This window comes from Branchiostoma lanceolatum, chromosome 2, assembly GCF_035083965.1.
Source record: "Branchiostoma lanceolatum isolate klBraLanc5 chromosome 2, klBraLanc5.hap2, whole genome shotgun sequence".
Classification (NCBI taxonomy): Eukaryota; Metazoa; Chordata; class Leptocardii; order Amphioxiformes; family Branchiostomatidae; genus Branchiostoma; species Branchiostoma lanceolatum.
Window position 1 is genome coordinate 26,868,444 of NC_089723.1, and position 15,841 is coordinate 26,884,284.

At 42.8% G+C, this 15,841-nt stretch overlaps 2 protein-coding genes across 6 annotated transcripts in view; one reads left to right on the forward strand and one right to left on the reverse strand.

The window, feature by feature from the left end:
* Window positions 1-85: 85 nt before the first annotated feature.
* On the forward strand, window positions 86-5,485 carry LOC136428282 (tRNA (adenine(37)-N6)-methyltransferase-like). Its single transcript, XM_066417676.1, has 6 exons — window positions 86-205; window positions 1,834-1,973; window positions 2,103-2,280; window positions 2,480-2,637; window positions 2,782-3,219; window positions 3,844-5,485. The coding sequence occupies exons 1-6, from the start codon at window positions 144-146 to the stop codon at window positions 4,131-4,133; spliced, it is 1,266 nt and encodes a 421-aa protein (XP_066273773.1). The 5' UTR covers window positions 86-143; the 3' UTR covers window positions 4,134-5,485.
* The window catches only part of LOC136428279 (pleckstrin homology domain-containing family O member 1-like), a 29,676-nt gene continuing 18,333 nt past the window's right edge, over window positions 4,499-15,841 (reverse strand). For 4 of the 5 annotated variants that reach the window (XM_066417670.1, XM_066417672.1, XM_066417671.1 and 1 more), the window contains 6 exons: window positions 11,735-11,872; window positions 9,556-9,666; window positions 8,730-8,828; window positions 8,370-8,460; window positions 7,845-8,025; window positions 4,499-6,925 (listed from right to left, as the gene is read on the reverse strand). In XM_066417670.1, coding sequence (XP_066273767.1) covers window positions 6,100-6,925; window positions 7,845-8,025; window positions 8,370-8,460; window positions 8,730-8,828; window positions 9,556-9,666; window positions 11,735-11,872 — 1,446 coding nt within the window. In that variant the 3' untranslated portion in view covers window positions 4,499-6,099. Of the gene's footprint in view, window positions 6,926-7,844; window positions 8,026-8,369; window positions 8,461-8,729; window positions 8,829-8,868; window positions 8,968-9,555; window positions 9,667-11,734; window positions 11,873-15,841 lie in introns of all 5 variants that reach the window. The other variant, XM_066417673.1, reaches the window with a different exon arrangement.

Here is a 15,841-nt window from a genome sequence, read left to right on the forward strand (position 1 = left end):
CTATAGATTTTATAAATGTGATCCATCCATTTAGGTCAACTGTTGTTCTCTTGCTTTTGTAGAGTAAATATTTATTTTCTAATAGCGTGCTTTTGCCGTCATTACAACTACATCGATGTACATCCGGGTCAAGGGTTACAAGCATGGCCGCCAAACAGTTGCAGAAAGAAGTTTCCCAGGCAAGAAAGGAGCTGAAAAATATGAGGTGATCTTTGCGTTAAACTTTCATACTGTCAGCAGCAGGACTTGGGGATATTCTATTCAAATGGGCCTGCACAATTAGCCAGCGCCTTGATAAGGAAGGGCCATCGGAGATTCATTCCGTTGCTCCACGTCTCACAGACTGACAGAGAAATAATTTTTCGCGTCTGACTTCACACACAACTCCGTTACTTCGAATTCTAACTCAAAGGACATGCCTTCCTCTCCGTCGCCATCCCCAGAGAGAGCCATATATGGATTCGTGCTGTACTTGGCATCGTTCCTAGGCCTTGGTCTGTACGTTGTGTGGGCCTATGTCCCCGAGCCGTGGTTACACGCGGCAGGACTGACCTACTGGCCGCAGAAGTACTGGGCTCTGGCCGCTCCGGTCTACATCAGCATCGCTGTACTCTTCATCCTGGTGTTTTATGTCGGGCTGAACTTCACCGTCACAGCTCCACTGGACTCCGTACACACAGTAACGGACGAGTTCGCCAAGGAACGGCGGCAGAGGGATCTTCCACCCTCTGCTATCCCCCCTCTGGAAGACATTCATCTATCAATTGTGAACAGGAGACTTTATAGAGAAGGATCTGATTGATTGAAGTCAACTCAAAGCTGTAATTTGTGTAAATCATGTTTCACAGCCTTGTTTGTTTATTTGTATAGCCTAACCAGTGAACTGCTGAACACACCAGATTTGTATGTTAATTACAAACCAATCTTACAAACCAAGGAGGTCCTTGTACAAACTGCATAAAACCAGACTGTAAGGTTTGATTCACTTGCATGTGATGGACTCCTACGATTATGATATGATATGGATAAATTAAATGTGGTAGGTTCTTTAATACTATGCTGAAGCTTGAAGGTGTGGCTCTTCTCAAACACAGGAGGTTAAGCTTTACATCCCAAAGGAGAGATAGCCCAACCAAGGCTATATATATATACAACTACTCATTTTCACCCAAGTCCCAAGTGGAGTGAGTAATTGTTGTCAAGTGACTTCTGTTTATTTTGAATGTATCCCTGGCATGGAAGCTGTAAGTCTCAATTGTGTTTTGAATGCTACTAGTATATATAGGGTCGATCGTCTGAACAATGTACATAAAACTGACAGTACTTTATGAATATGATATGCACAAATGTGGATATGGAGAGCTTGAGAAGCATATTCTAATCATACTTTAAATACATCAACTAAGTGAATTGTAATTTTTGAGGACATGTACTACATTTGTGAATACTTTTAAAAGCTAAGATGGTACATAATAATCATATACTTTGCCCTCAAATCTGCAGATACATACAATGCATTAAAAGCTGAAAATCACTGAAATGTTAACCTACATCTGGTACTAGTATGCTTCAACTTTGTGTGGCTCCTGTGGTAGCATTCAAGTCTATCACAGGATGCCAGTTTCTTTTTTATCCTTATTTTTCTTGCCTTCTCCATTAATTTCTTCAGAAAATCTGAGAGCAAGAGAAATGAAATTGGTGTTGCCTCGAGTGGGGTATGAATGATACAGTGCAACTGTAAAAAAAAGCATGCTAAGGTGTGGAAAGCTGTGGATCAGAATCAAAATAGTGGTTGGAACTTTCAAGTCTTCAGTGTAAAATTTATCCCTACAGGCAACAGATAGAGACTCTGAAGCGTGTACAGAAGAAAGAAGTTTTAAAAATTCAAGAAATGGTCCGTCAGAAAACCTCTTCCCAGGAACCCAGGCATTTTCAAGATACTGCTACCGGTATTGGCAGACCCAATATGCCAGGTAATTTTTCTATGTCCTTTATTTTCTATTGATTCTTCTTTTGTGACTGATTTAACTATAACAATGTGTTGTATTTATAAAAGGCTCCTTCACTCAAGTTTCCAAGTGTCGCTCTATTTTTCCTTACAGAAGACACAATTACGAGTACTCCGATTGGATATCTGGAGTCTTGCTTCAAGCAGAAGGCTGGCACTCCGAGACAGCCCACAGTTTGTGACCTCTCCAAGGCCAAACTCACCATCTCCAGAAGCATATTCAATAACCCAAAGCACTCACTGGACGGGATTGAAAAGTTTTCACACCTATGGTAAGGAAAAGATCATACACATGGCTTGTGCTAGTTGAAGTTACTGTATGTTGTTCTTGAGGTATTTCTCATTCAATAGGCTAGATATTCATTGATTCCACAAATATAATCATCACTCACAAGAAATGTTTCTTAGGATTATAGCAATAGTTACATAAATGGAACTTTTCATTTTAACACCCCATTTTTCTTTTTTCAGGGTTGTATTTGTTTTCCACATGAATGAAGGAGAAGCAGTAAAGGCAAAGGTAAAGCCTCCTAGGCTGGATGGAGTCAAAGTAGGTGTGTTTGCAACAAGAAGTCCACACAGACCAAACCCAATTGGTCTAACATTGGCAAAACTGGACAAAGTAGAAGGTACATTTCCTATTCTTTCTCTTTGACCATGTCATTTTGCTCGAAATCAATTTGTTTTACAATTTGATATACAACAAATGTACCTAATCCTGACAGCTTGTTGAAGTAAAAAAAGTCATGTTTGTTTTGTTTTTTCATATGCAGGTGACACATTACATTTGTCAGGCATAGACATACTAGATGGAACGCCCATTCTGGACATCAAGCCATACATCCCTGTCTATGATGGGGTGTCAGCTGATTCAACATCTTCATCTGCTGAGGAGAGACGTGGTAGAGAAAATGCAACAGAGAAAGGTATCTCTGCAAAGGACACAGACTCAAAAAGATTCCCAGAACCACATCAGAAAAGACAACATTTGAAAGACAACTCAACTGATGACGATTCAAAGGAAAAAAGCAGGCCGGATGAAACAGCCCACACCAGTGAAAACTGGTACAAAGAGAACAGCATGAGTGGAGCTGTTTCCACATCAGAACAGGTCACTGTTGCCAGTTGGGTCACATCACCTCCTGTTCAAAAACTGACAGTGAGCTTTACCCCAAATGCTGAAGCAACGCTTCAGAAATTCCGTTCTAAAGGTGAGCGAACGTCATTTTTTAAATCTATTCGATGGGATTTCACAGAATGAATCATTGGTTATGATGACGATGTACAGTTACAGCTGTGCGGCCAAAGGACGAAGGAAATGTATACGTAGATTGGTGCCAACCTATATACCATGTAGTGTGGGAAGGACTTGAATTGATTTTGGTGTTAAACGTTGGCCAAGTCAATCACTTACCCTCTTGCACTTCATGTGTTGAGCAAAAAGGGGACACTATCTTATACCATTCTCGTTACAGGAAAGTCGCCTGGTTTCCTTGGATAATACTTTGTGCTTTGCATAGATCTTTAACCAGCAAGTAGAGGAAGCTTTCAGCCAAATTGCTTGGTTGTTGGTGAAGTGATGTTATCATCAAATATATCAAGACAGGAGGTGCTTGGTCAAGACCTCCGATGAGTTCTTCTCAACAGTACTGTCTAGATGATGTTTGTAATAGCAAAAGATGATTTGGATAAGGTGAAATGAATGTACAATTGGAATGTAATAAGAGATCATGAACTCAGTGATCTTTAATTATGTTCCATATGCTGTTGCTGTATGTCAGGCTTGTCTATTCATAATGGACTTTGACTAGAATGACTTTCTTGTTATCTCTTAGGACCTGGCCCAGATTCCTTCACTCTAACCACATTCAAGGACAGTGAAGAAGCCAAGAAAGCCATCAGTGACATCCTTAGTGCTGACCCAAGGTCTCCCTACTTCAGGAAGAAGTGTCAGGACCGCCTGTACTTCTTCAGCGTTGATAACGTACATGTGACGTGCTGGTTTGATGGGAACAGTGCAGAGGTTGTTAGAGTTCAACCAGTGTTGAATGCAAGCTGTAATACTCCGTCACAACCGGGTGTCCCTCACAGAAGTGTACAAGACATCTCACATGATATGCAATAAAGCAGATTTATTTTGTGTAGTGTAATTCTTGTTTTGTTAATTGTAACTTAATTTCAGCTAATTTAAGTGTCACCAGTCAACCAACCGCTAAAATGTCATCATCGCTAATATTTGATCACTAACATTTGAGACAGTGATGTTTGTTCCCACCGTTAAAATTACATTGTAAATGCAGTGCACTACGACCTTTTCCCCCAACCGCTAGAATTACCAACTGCAATTTTAATGGATTTAAGGATGTGGTATTCTCAGTGACTTGCCTGACTGGTGTTACCTGTTTTAGACTCAATGCAGTCAGATTTTGTGTATTTAAGGAATATTTGTTAACACAGGCTGTAAGAAAAATAGACACAAGACAAAAGATCGACAACATGCAAGCTGATGTCTTTATTTTCAAATAACAACATATTTTGTGCAAGTTGTAAGGCTTCATTAGAGAAGAAAGAGACTACAATAGTTTCAGGAGGGTAGTAAGCATAGGTTCCACATTTCAAGCTTGAAACCCTCCACAAAGGAATGATAAAAAAGGTTGCCACAAAATTGATTTCCGCAGGGAATGCATTGATGCAAGTTTTGAAATATTCTCAGTGATCATAATACAGTAAGATGTACCTACACCCATGAGGGGTCGCCAAGGATGGATACATAAAATCAACAGGAAGTTGAATGCTCCAATGACACACATTTCATGTCAATGATGACGTAGAATGTCAGTAGACATATCTTCTGTTGTTTTACCTTATAGAGAGTGACCTTAGATATGCAACAAAATTCAAAGCCAAGCAAATATCATGTACTGTATTATTAGTCTCACACAATCTTGTTTCAAGGCAGAGAATGCAATACTGACACTGTCCAATTTGTGGCTGTAATATTGTCTTGGTGGTCCCTGTTGAATTGCTGTTGATTTTTCCCCAGGGTTTACTGCTACAAACATTGAATATGCCTGCAGGTTGGTAGGAAAGTAGTTCTATTCAGTATAATTTTCTTTGACTACAAAGGGGGACACGCACCAAGAATGCACACAATACACCAGTTGTATCACTACAAGTTTCATCTCCAATCTGACTTTTAACATATACAAGTTTATGCATTCTTATGCAATTTCTGACATACCACCCAATAACATACTTAATTACGTCTTTTGTGGCTTACTTTTGCATATCTTAGCGTTAAAGTATGAAATTATAAAGCACCCATGAAATTCGCTCGCCTGAGTCGAGGCATTGTTGATAATACTTGCTTGAGCAAGGACCATCTAGTAAATATATCAAACTATCTACAGGGATGTAAAGAGGATTGCTCAAAATGGCGTTTCTTGTAATAAAAAGTGAATTTGCTGCTCTTTGAAAGGTCTGGGTTTACTAAATCAGTTTACAAGAGAAATAAGCATTGTGCGGGTTTATTTCTCAAATCTAATGTTGGTTCACTGACAGCTATGTGTGTAGAGAAATACTTTCGCTAGGTACAATGCTGGTGACACAGCTGATGCTACCCTGGACAAATTTACCCATTATTTATTGAACCGTCTAAGATGTCAATGGGAACCAAAGGTTTTGTCGACGCTGAATCTGTGACCATAGCGTCCAAGGCATTTCTATGCATGTTCCCAGCCGTTAAGTTCTTTCTGTATTTTCAGTTTGTTGTGAGATATACCGCAGCAAAAAAGAGAGCAGTACCGAAACATGGTTGGTACTGAAGCCGTGGTGGCTCAAGCAGGGGCGCCTTTGATTAGTGACATCAGGACCAATGTACAATACAAGTATTAAAAGCGGCCTATCTTCAGTCCCCACGGCCAGTGGTGATTGGTGGCGTCCAAAAATATTCAGCAACAAGAGGTTAAAACTAACTTGAAGCTTTCTTGATGTTGCGTACATACACGTAAGAGAAGTCCATTACTACTTTACACTGCAGCGCTGAGCTTTTTCTAACTTCGTAAAAAAACGGATGGAATGGAGTGTTTTTACTACTTTTTCTTCTTCTCGGGGGATTTTTCTTTCGGGTCTTTATCTTTTTTCGCCTCAGCAATAGTCATTTTTGCGATCAGTTCCTTGCATTCCTGGCTGAGCTTTGTGTACTCCTGGCGAGCCTTTTCTGCATTGTCCAAGGTCTCCTTAGCGCATTCAGCCGCCACTAGGGCGTCCTTTGCCCTGTCCCGCATTGTCTTTGCTTCCTCGGTTATCTTACTTAGTTCGTCATATTTCTCCTCCATCTTCTTCTGCAAGTCAGCGGGGTCTACCGATTTCTGAGGCGACCCTAGTGGTGATCCTTTCGAGGAGTCAGCAGATTCTGTGGTCTTCTCCAACTCCTCGCGAACCTTTTTTGTTTCCTCGGCAAACATCTGAACCTCTCTTCTCATCTTAGACGCCTCCTTCATCGCGTGTCCTGCGGCCTCGTTCGCCTTTTCCGCGTTCTGCAGCAACTCTTTAGCTGCTTTCATCGATTTGCTAATCTCGGACACAGTCCTTGTGGGGCTGCTGCCTGGTGAGCCGTTCCTGATGCTCGGCGAAGCATCTCTCATGCGGCCTGAGCCGTGACTTCCCCGTCTGGGTTCACGTATTCTCCCCACCACCACATCCCCGTCCGAGTCCGTGCCTGTTGCCGACAAGGAGTCCACACTCTCCGTGCTGTTACAGACGTGGTTGTTGGTTACTCTGTCCCCGGCGCCGCTCTCGCTACTCCTGCTCCTGCAGTCTTCACGCATCCTGGTCTCTCTGGTCTGGACGCCGATATCACGGGTAGTCTGGACGCCTTTGTCGGATTTGCTGTCGTCTGGTGTCTGTGACTCGCTCCTAAACAATCAGGACATTGAAAACGTTAGAGGCAATACTGCATGCTAGACACTTTTGTTTCTAATGCTGATACTCATTTTCTATTTCGCTGGTGCAAACAGAAGAGATAGATCGGATAGCGCGGAAAGGGGTTCTCATTTCAAGAGAGAAAAGGAGAGGACTTGCAGGAACAGAATGGTGCTTTTGGAGATTGATAGAAGAGTCATTCCGAATATTTTTGATAGATGTTAAAGTGAAGATGACTTGTTTTGCTGTTATGTTACGTGCTGGAAACAAAAGCCTTCGTGCGTTGAAGTGCCACACAACCACACACACAGGTGCCCCTAATAGCTAGGACATCGTGCCAAAGACCCGTACTTGCAACTGTCGGGGTTACACCTCTGTCCTAGCTCATAACTTGTATTTCCTCCTGCCAGCAGGGACAATGTTGCTGAAGGCGACATGGAGGAATATACATAATGGGAATGTAAATGTAAGAGACATGACAATGACATCCTCTCGTGCCAGGCTGCCGTTATGTATATCAAGTCCTGGCGTAGCGGCCTGCGATTCGTTCTTTTCACTAACGCTGGTCAGCACCAACCAATCACGTCGTCGACTTTGGTTGATAGGCAATGTGATTGGCTTGTAACTTTTCCTCCAACAACAGGAGTATCCGATCGGCTGACAGCGGACCAGCGCTAACGCAGCGAGAAGGACAGATCGCAGACCGGTACGCCAGGGCTGCTGATTGGCATATACATTCGGCGGGCGTGGCATGAGAGGATGCACAATGACTACTTTGAGTGCACAACGACATGACCGGAGACAGACAACGCTTCTTGAGACATGCATTAATTGTTGATAAGTCTTGACAACGGAGTTGCTTACTGGCTCACCAGACCAGCTTAAACGTCCAAAAGCAGGTTCGAAACCTCACCTTGTGCTAGCTGGCGAGGCAGGGGTGGAAGGTAGGGAGGCCGGAGAAGCTGACCGGCTGGTCTTACTGGTGTAGCTGTGGTCTACCAGCGGAGAGGTCTGCTGGCGCACCTGGCGTTTGATTTCAGACGGGCGGGGCGACTCTGTGGAGAGCACGGAGCACTCCCCCTCGCTTTCCGTCTCTGTAACCAATAGAAATGGTCAAATCTGGTGCCGGTGCATGCCTTGTAACTTGTCTGCTGGTTACTTATGACATTTTACATGTGGACTTGTCAGCACAGTGTCACAATTTGATTAGAAAGTTTTGAGGAATCATGTCAAGTTATGAGTTAATAATTATCAAGAGGCTGATGAAACGAAACATATCGTACTTAGAATATGTTGCATTGCAGGGTTACGTTTTCCATGCAAACCCTGTTTGATTTTGTTCGTTATGTCGTAAAATGCTAGCCGGCCTCTATGTGTGTAAATGATATTTCAATTTCGTAGGAGATCGTATGGCTATAAAGTGTATTCATTCGCGTACCTTCCTTGTTTCTTTCGAATCCCCTCATGCCCACAGTCAGCATGCGGAACCGTGGATCATGACTGGGCGAATTCACGCATTTGGCTTCTTCCTGCACATGGGCAAAATAATAGCACTGTTAACTGCAGGTGATCATTGTGACTGCGTTACCTTTGTACTATTTACTTAATCCTTTGTCAAGAGGCAAAGTGGTAAAACGAAAATTGAAGGCTGATGTAGTATAAAGTAGGTACGGCTGTCACGGGTACCCCCAAAATGTATTTATACGTTGGTTTCATGCACATGCTTCATGTATCAACTTTCCAACACTACGATCTTTCACGACAGTCACAAGACAACTGACAGACTCGCGATACGCACATGACGTGACTTCCTGTTTCCGGTGACAGAGCCAGCGGAGTCTTGGTCGCCCCCTGGCACAACTGCCGATCCCATGTCTTGTTGGAAAGTTTCCGATTTCTAGAAAGAACAGGAGAGAAAGTAGTAAAAACATGTTTACCCTGAGTGCTTGTCTGGTGGGAGGCCGCCGTCCCCTGGGCTTTGGCCGTTCTTTGGTGACGTGTTCTAGTGGCCTGGTCGGGGTGCCGTCGTCCTCGTACTGTGGACAGAACGTAATGTGTGACCTGGTCAGCTTAGATGGTACATGGTGCGGTGGGATTGTCTATTTTTGTGACTGGCACAAAAAAATCATTGTATGGTATGAGCATGGTTATAAGCGAGTCCTACCTGTATGTGTACAGTGTTATATCAACATGAGACTACAAAAGTCGCAACGTTAGTAGCATTCTTGGTAGCGGTGGGATACCGGTTGTGCTAATTGTAATCTATAGCTAATATGGATTCAAGGACAACATGTCACACAGGGCCGTTGTTTGCTATTGCGTTTTGCTAAGGCCCCATTTCCACGAGACGGCGATCGCTGAGCCACTAAAATTAGATAAATCCTTGATTTTTCAAGTCAATTTGGAATATGATGCACGATGTTGAAGTATCAACAAAACCAAAAACTCGAGAAATGTTTAAAACGTCGTTATTTTAAATCAAATTCGTCGAGCGATCTGTCAAATTTTGGGTAACTCAGCGGTCGCAGCCTCTAGTGGAAAGGTTGTGTAAACACAAGTGACGGGCCAGGCAGTAGAGGATGAAGTGACGATGCTTATCTATAGGGTTGTGAATACGTCCCTACCTCGGAGTCGATAACAATAGGGTGCTTCGCCTTCTCTATGGCGGAGTTGATGGCCTTTATCCAGGCGTCTCTCTCTTCTTTACTGTCAGCGAAGAATAGCATCTTCAGCACCTGGAAAATAACGTCATGAGATATGATTATAGATAAGATGGGATATTAAGAGGGGCTTAAAGGGCGTCCGAATTTTTCTTCAAGACAGTGTTTGATGCCATTATGCAAATTTATAACTACATCGCGAATTATTTTACCATTCATATTTTGAGTAGCCTGACGAATCGCGCTCCTAGTGGCCAGTCGGTCCTGTGACCGCCATCCCCCTTAGGGTGGGGGTCAGTAACCTCCGGCCGAGAGCTTGTGTGAACACAGGCTAATATTTTAGGAGAGGTGATTTAAATGCGAAATAAGAAAATGAAGTTAATTTTCTACTTCCACGTTCCACTTGAGCGATCGTTTGTATCGTTCATTTTGTCATCTCAACGACATAAATACATTCATGGTACGCATGAAATATCTAGCCACCTTCCACTGTGCAAAATTGATATCCCAGCCATTGGCTCCAAAAATCAATACAAAATTCCGATATGTCTATGAATTGTATCCACATAGGTGTGTAATTATTGACGACGATTTTTGCCCACAAGGAAGAAAATATTTTCAGGTTGTCATTTTTCAGTTTTCTATCTCGTTGATATGACCCTATCTGTCAGATATTTTCCCTCGCTCATTTACTTTAATCTGTATTCAGACAAGACAACACACACAGTGTCATTTAGATGCACAGGTGACCTGGTTCCCAGAAGAGAGGCGCTCCCCTTTCAGACGCACTCTGGACGCGTTGACGTGAAAATCGTTTGACATGTGCATGTTTAACTACTCCGGGGCGTTGAAAAGGGCACCGACTGTCCAGGATGTGGGACGACATCTCAAACTGGTCGATAAAGGTATATTCTAACGTGGGCGTATCTAATAGGGATGATACGTGGATGGTCTAGGTAATAAATAGTAGACAGATTTATAGCTGTATGCTGGTTCGGATGGGGTCGGGGGCAGATGCGTTGTTCGTCTCATCCTGCATTGGCGCCTTCCGCGGAGACTGAAGTAAAATCGATATTGACTGCCGTACATTCGCCTTGTCGGAAATCCTTCTTGAGGCCTGCATGTCTTATTGGGAGTTCGTCTTAATTCTTAGAGCTTTCGTGTGTTTTTTTCTTCCTTTAGGTAGATTGCAATTTGATCGTCCCTTTACACTACAGACATACGTCCCTTCTATTGTGATTTTGTTAGGAAATCAAATACTTTGACATGCATTCAAGTTTACAGGCTGGTGAAGCTACCACTGCGGACTGAGAAAACATGAACCAGACGAAATGATTATGACACTCTCCACTGTAACACGACTCCTGACCCAGATAACCGTGTCATAAAACTGCCGATCCGAGCTGACGCCCGCATGTACAGTAGCGTCTGGCAACACATTAACCTCATACACACGTAATCAAGGCGCAGTCACATTCGTTCTACAATTTTTTGTCGAAGGATTTTCAACGAAGCTTTCACAAAAACCACCGTCGACAAGGAACTAGGACAACTTTTTCCGCCACAAGATGCCAAAATTTGCACGACACATCCACGACTGTGTCAAGAATGCCTTGAATTTGCGGTCGTAACCCTGTCGTACGACAGATGTTACATGCCTTTCGTTGGGATGCCTTTACATACTAGTAGCTGATAATGGACGTGTTCTGGCTGACCTTCTCACATAACGTTTATCTCTCTGTCGCTTTCATGGCTCGGCCCCATGGTAAATGTGAAGATAACGATTGGTCTCCAAATAATTTAGTATCTGATGTTGTGATCTGGTGGGGTTAATGTCTCGCCACGATTATCATAACTTTAGAGTAACGGCCCTTTCATTTCAAACTCACGACATATGGCTATGTATGGCAAGGGGATGAAGTTGTTCAGGGTAACCTTTACCTGACGAAATATCTTCTCAATATGATAACATTTTGTATGGTACCGAATTTTTTTGATAAAACAAATTTCATAGCAATGCGAATGATGATACATAGAAATCAAATTCTAAACAGACTGTAACGGAGTAACTCAGTTCAGGTGTATTCTTTGTAAGAATACCAATCATTATATTTCAAAAGCCTGTCGCTACATAACAACGTACATCATTTCCTGCCGTGGAAGAAGGCACAACCACGATGGAGTTCGGGCTCTTCCGGCAGTCCTTCTTGGTTCCCTCCTCACACCTGTCGTAATCTCCGAGATCGAACCCGCCAGCCGACTTCTCACTGCCATCCGAGTCCTGGGAACGACAAACAACGCTGTTGATGTTAAGGGGATTTAATGGGAACGAGGAGCAACGAATCTCATGGCTTCAGATCAAATCTACGGTCGTGTGCTACGTGACTATTGGCACTTAAGGAAACTAAACGTTCCTCAAGAGATTTGTGGAGTGCTCATTCTCCTATGCAGAGCCTTGCCCGTGGCCTACACAGAATACGTTGGGAGGCTGAGTGTAACAGGGCTGAGGTCTCCACTTTTGTGGGCGTGGCCTCTAACCAGCCGTCATCCAATCAGAGAATCGGCTTTGATTACCTAAAGAAAATATTCAGGTGATTCTCTGATTGGCTGACCGTCGATAAGATGCCACACCCACAAAAGTGGAAAGGTTTGGCAGAGCCTCCCGAAGTACAGGCCGCGGGCGAGGCTCTGCGTAGGCGAATGCACAGACTTATCACTTTCCCTACTCTATAAATATGCAATCCCAGTATTTCATTGTGACCTTTTCGTCATTGCCTACGCTTTTCCGGCTTTCCTGGAATTGTATGATGCCGTCTCCCTGCGCACGTGACTCTAAAGACCAATCGAAGCGTACCTGACCCTTGAAGGATGAGTCAATTCTTTGATCTTTAGAACATCGTACGGCACGATGGCGCTAAGACGGCATTTACAAACCTGACAGCCTGATAACCCTCCCAGTAATCATGGATGACCATCTGACGCCATCTTTACGAGCGGTAAATGTTATCGCACGTGCCACGCATACGGTTATCACCTACTCATCTCTACGGACGTTCCCCCGCCCATTATACCACCATTTCCCGCGAAAACTATAAAACTGCTCATTCCGAGAGGGATGGCTGGGTCACGACCCCTAAGAGGGATTGCCATTCGCACTGAAAGTTTGAATTCAACATGGAGTTCGGGGATTAATTGGACCAAAACGTAGCTAGGAGACTGGCTGAAAAAATGCCAGGGACAGTTTTATATGGCACTCACTGCTGTGTAGGAATTAATAAAAGTAAAGGTGTTAGAACTGTTCACCATGACACACAAAAACTACAAAATAGCTAAAAATTAAAGCACGAAACACTTGACGTGTTAACAAACGAACAAACATTTTGACCACCCCTACCTATAGCTGTAACCTAACGTTCCTAAAGTTTACGTAGAAACAGACATTTCTAGCGTAAGGTCCATCCCTGTGGCCGATCAGTGGCTTGGCCGCCAGGGGCGCGATTTAGTCAGCCTACATATCCCCCTCAGTGTACTAAGTAGTATTAACCTTCAAACACCGTTCAAAGTACTTTATGGTTTTATCTTAAAGCTTGTCTATGTATAAAATACCGTTATTACATAATCTACATCGTAACACGCCGGGGGGGGGGGGGTATTGGTTGCCACTACATATGTAAGGGTTGGTAGGGCGTTGCCAACGTCGCAACCCTGTGTGCATTTTAAAGGTAGAAAGGTTTCAATGCCGGAGATATGTGGAGCCGAAAATTGCGTTCGACGTGAACAAGTGCACGTGTCGGTCCACGGGTCGTTACCAAGGGACTTATCATCAAGTGTACGTGTACGTCCCCTGCCTTCTGATGTTCTCTCCGCTAGATTTAATTCGGAATTGTTGCGCCATGTTGGCCATATGGAGCCCGCCATCCGTTGAAAACAAGCCAATTCCATGGTGTATATAATACCCCTGTGTGTGCACTGCGTCAAAATGTAATAACACAGGTGGGAAACAGCAACATGAGGGTGAGGGCTGCCACGTTATTGAAACTCATTAGCACATAGATGCGCACTGGACCTGCGTTTCACCATGGACAGAACCAATTATCACTTTATAAATGCAAGAGAAGAAATAAGGGCAGTTTCATATCATCTTTGCCTGCAGCATTATGAAAATGATAAAACATGATAAAAGTACTGTAGTTGTAATACATTATACTTACCGTTTTAACAACGAGCGACTTGGTAATTTTCGAATTCATTTTCTTTCAGAAAGCACAGGGAGAATTCTAAAACATAAAAATCAATTCATCCGAGATTACGGTCATGATAGCATACCAGCAGTAAGTAAGCCGTGTCATTTGTAACCAACGATTTGGTAATAGGACATTCATATTGAACATCTTTAAAATATGCAATATCAATATACATATTTTGTTAGCCGGAATATTCATGACTATTACAGCTAAATACTAGTACTCACTTTCAACTCACGGATTATCCATTCGGTCGTTTATCTTGTCGGAGATTAAATATGTGATTGAATATCATGTTCGTAAGATAAGAAGACCTAGCAATGTTTCGCAGGGGATTTTGATGCAATCGCGTCTTTCAACTTGCAAAGCCCCAGAAATGAGATTATGGGTACAGCATACTGATTTAAACGTGTGCGACCTTGTAAACATTACAGGAGCCGGACGATGGAAGTCTTTTTGTGATACCTTGGGGACTAATATACTCGGAGAAAGCGTCAAAGTGACTGGCTGGTGACTGGAGTATTGTACAAACCACAAACCGAGACTCTCCAAACCTTCCCTGTAGATGTTAACCGATTTTTGCATCAAAAATTCATCATCTTATCAATGTCAGTGTGGATGCTCTCCCCCAATAGGATTAGCAAGGAAATGGTAGCATTATAGGGAATTAAGGATTCGTTTTAGAGCAGCATAATTGATATGACCGTTTTATGGATATTGCAACACTGGACGCCATATTTAGAGGCTTTTTATTTCAAACTATTTCCCTACTTTATATGAAAACCATTGGTAAGTAAGCCGCTTTGGCAAAATCTGAAACCAACAATCAGAACAATCAATCGACAAGAATTTTGCCAGTTATCAGTCACTACCATGCACGCAGCAAAAGTATTCAAAAAAGGGAAATAATCCGTTAAAACAGCCCCCATGGCTCAGAGACGCCCGATCAGACGACACCCATCATGCCATCATGATATGACATCAGTGAACTACTGACCCGGATTGAACCTGTGACCTAGGTCAGCTCCCGTATAAATGACCCCCTTCGAAAGGTCACGTTTATATCAAGATATCGGAGCCGGAAGCGGCGATTGCCTACTGTGATGGCTTATCTGGTGTCTTTTAATTTGCTTTACATCATTTTAGTAAAATTTACTCATAATTTTACAACCTTCTATGCACAGCGAGAGATTTGCCATTTTCCTATATATTATCATTCATGAAAATCAAATTTTATTTTCAAACGTTTTATAGGAAGATTTTTATCAACATCGTATTCGCGAAGACAGAACCGGCGCTCTGAATCAAACGTCTTTACGCTAATATTCAGGTTCGCTTGAACAATACGTAACGTGACACAAAATCGAAGCCATCCTCTGCACATTTAGGCGATCGCTTCCTTTACATTCAGTCGTTTAGGAAACGGATGGGCTGACAAGATTATCAGATTATTGTAACAATGGTCGTGTACAAAGAAGAATAGTTGTAGTGCTAAATGGGTTTGGACGATAACAATGCCTCAACTGCCTTTCAGTTACAGAAAGATAGAGAGACTACGTTATAGAAATACAGAAGAAGATGGGAGATCGATAGCTATAGGCAAGGAAATGTTGCACTTGTGAATGCAGAGTGCAGAACAAAGGCTGTATAGGAGTACTAGTAGCTTACTCCCCAAAGGAACACTCTACAGTGCATCACGTACAGTCCGATCCGCAGATCGTGACCTGTACACGGCATTGTTGCTCGTGGTTTGTGGCATTTCACTTGCTCTCCTTCACCATTTCCCATCACAGCCAGGTCTGAACTCATTTTGAAAATTAATACAATGTAATAACAATGTAATAATCAATATAATGTAACGTATTGTGGTGCTATTACAGTGTGCTATGATAATGTGAAAAGTTGTGGCATCTTACTTCCCGCGGCTCTATGTTTGAAGTTCGTGTTATGAATATTCCACATTCCTTATTCCACAGCTAAATCAAACGTTAACGTGACTTTGCAGA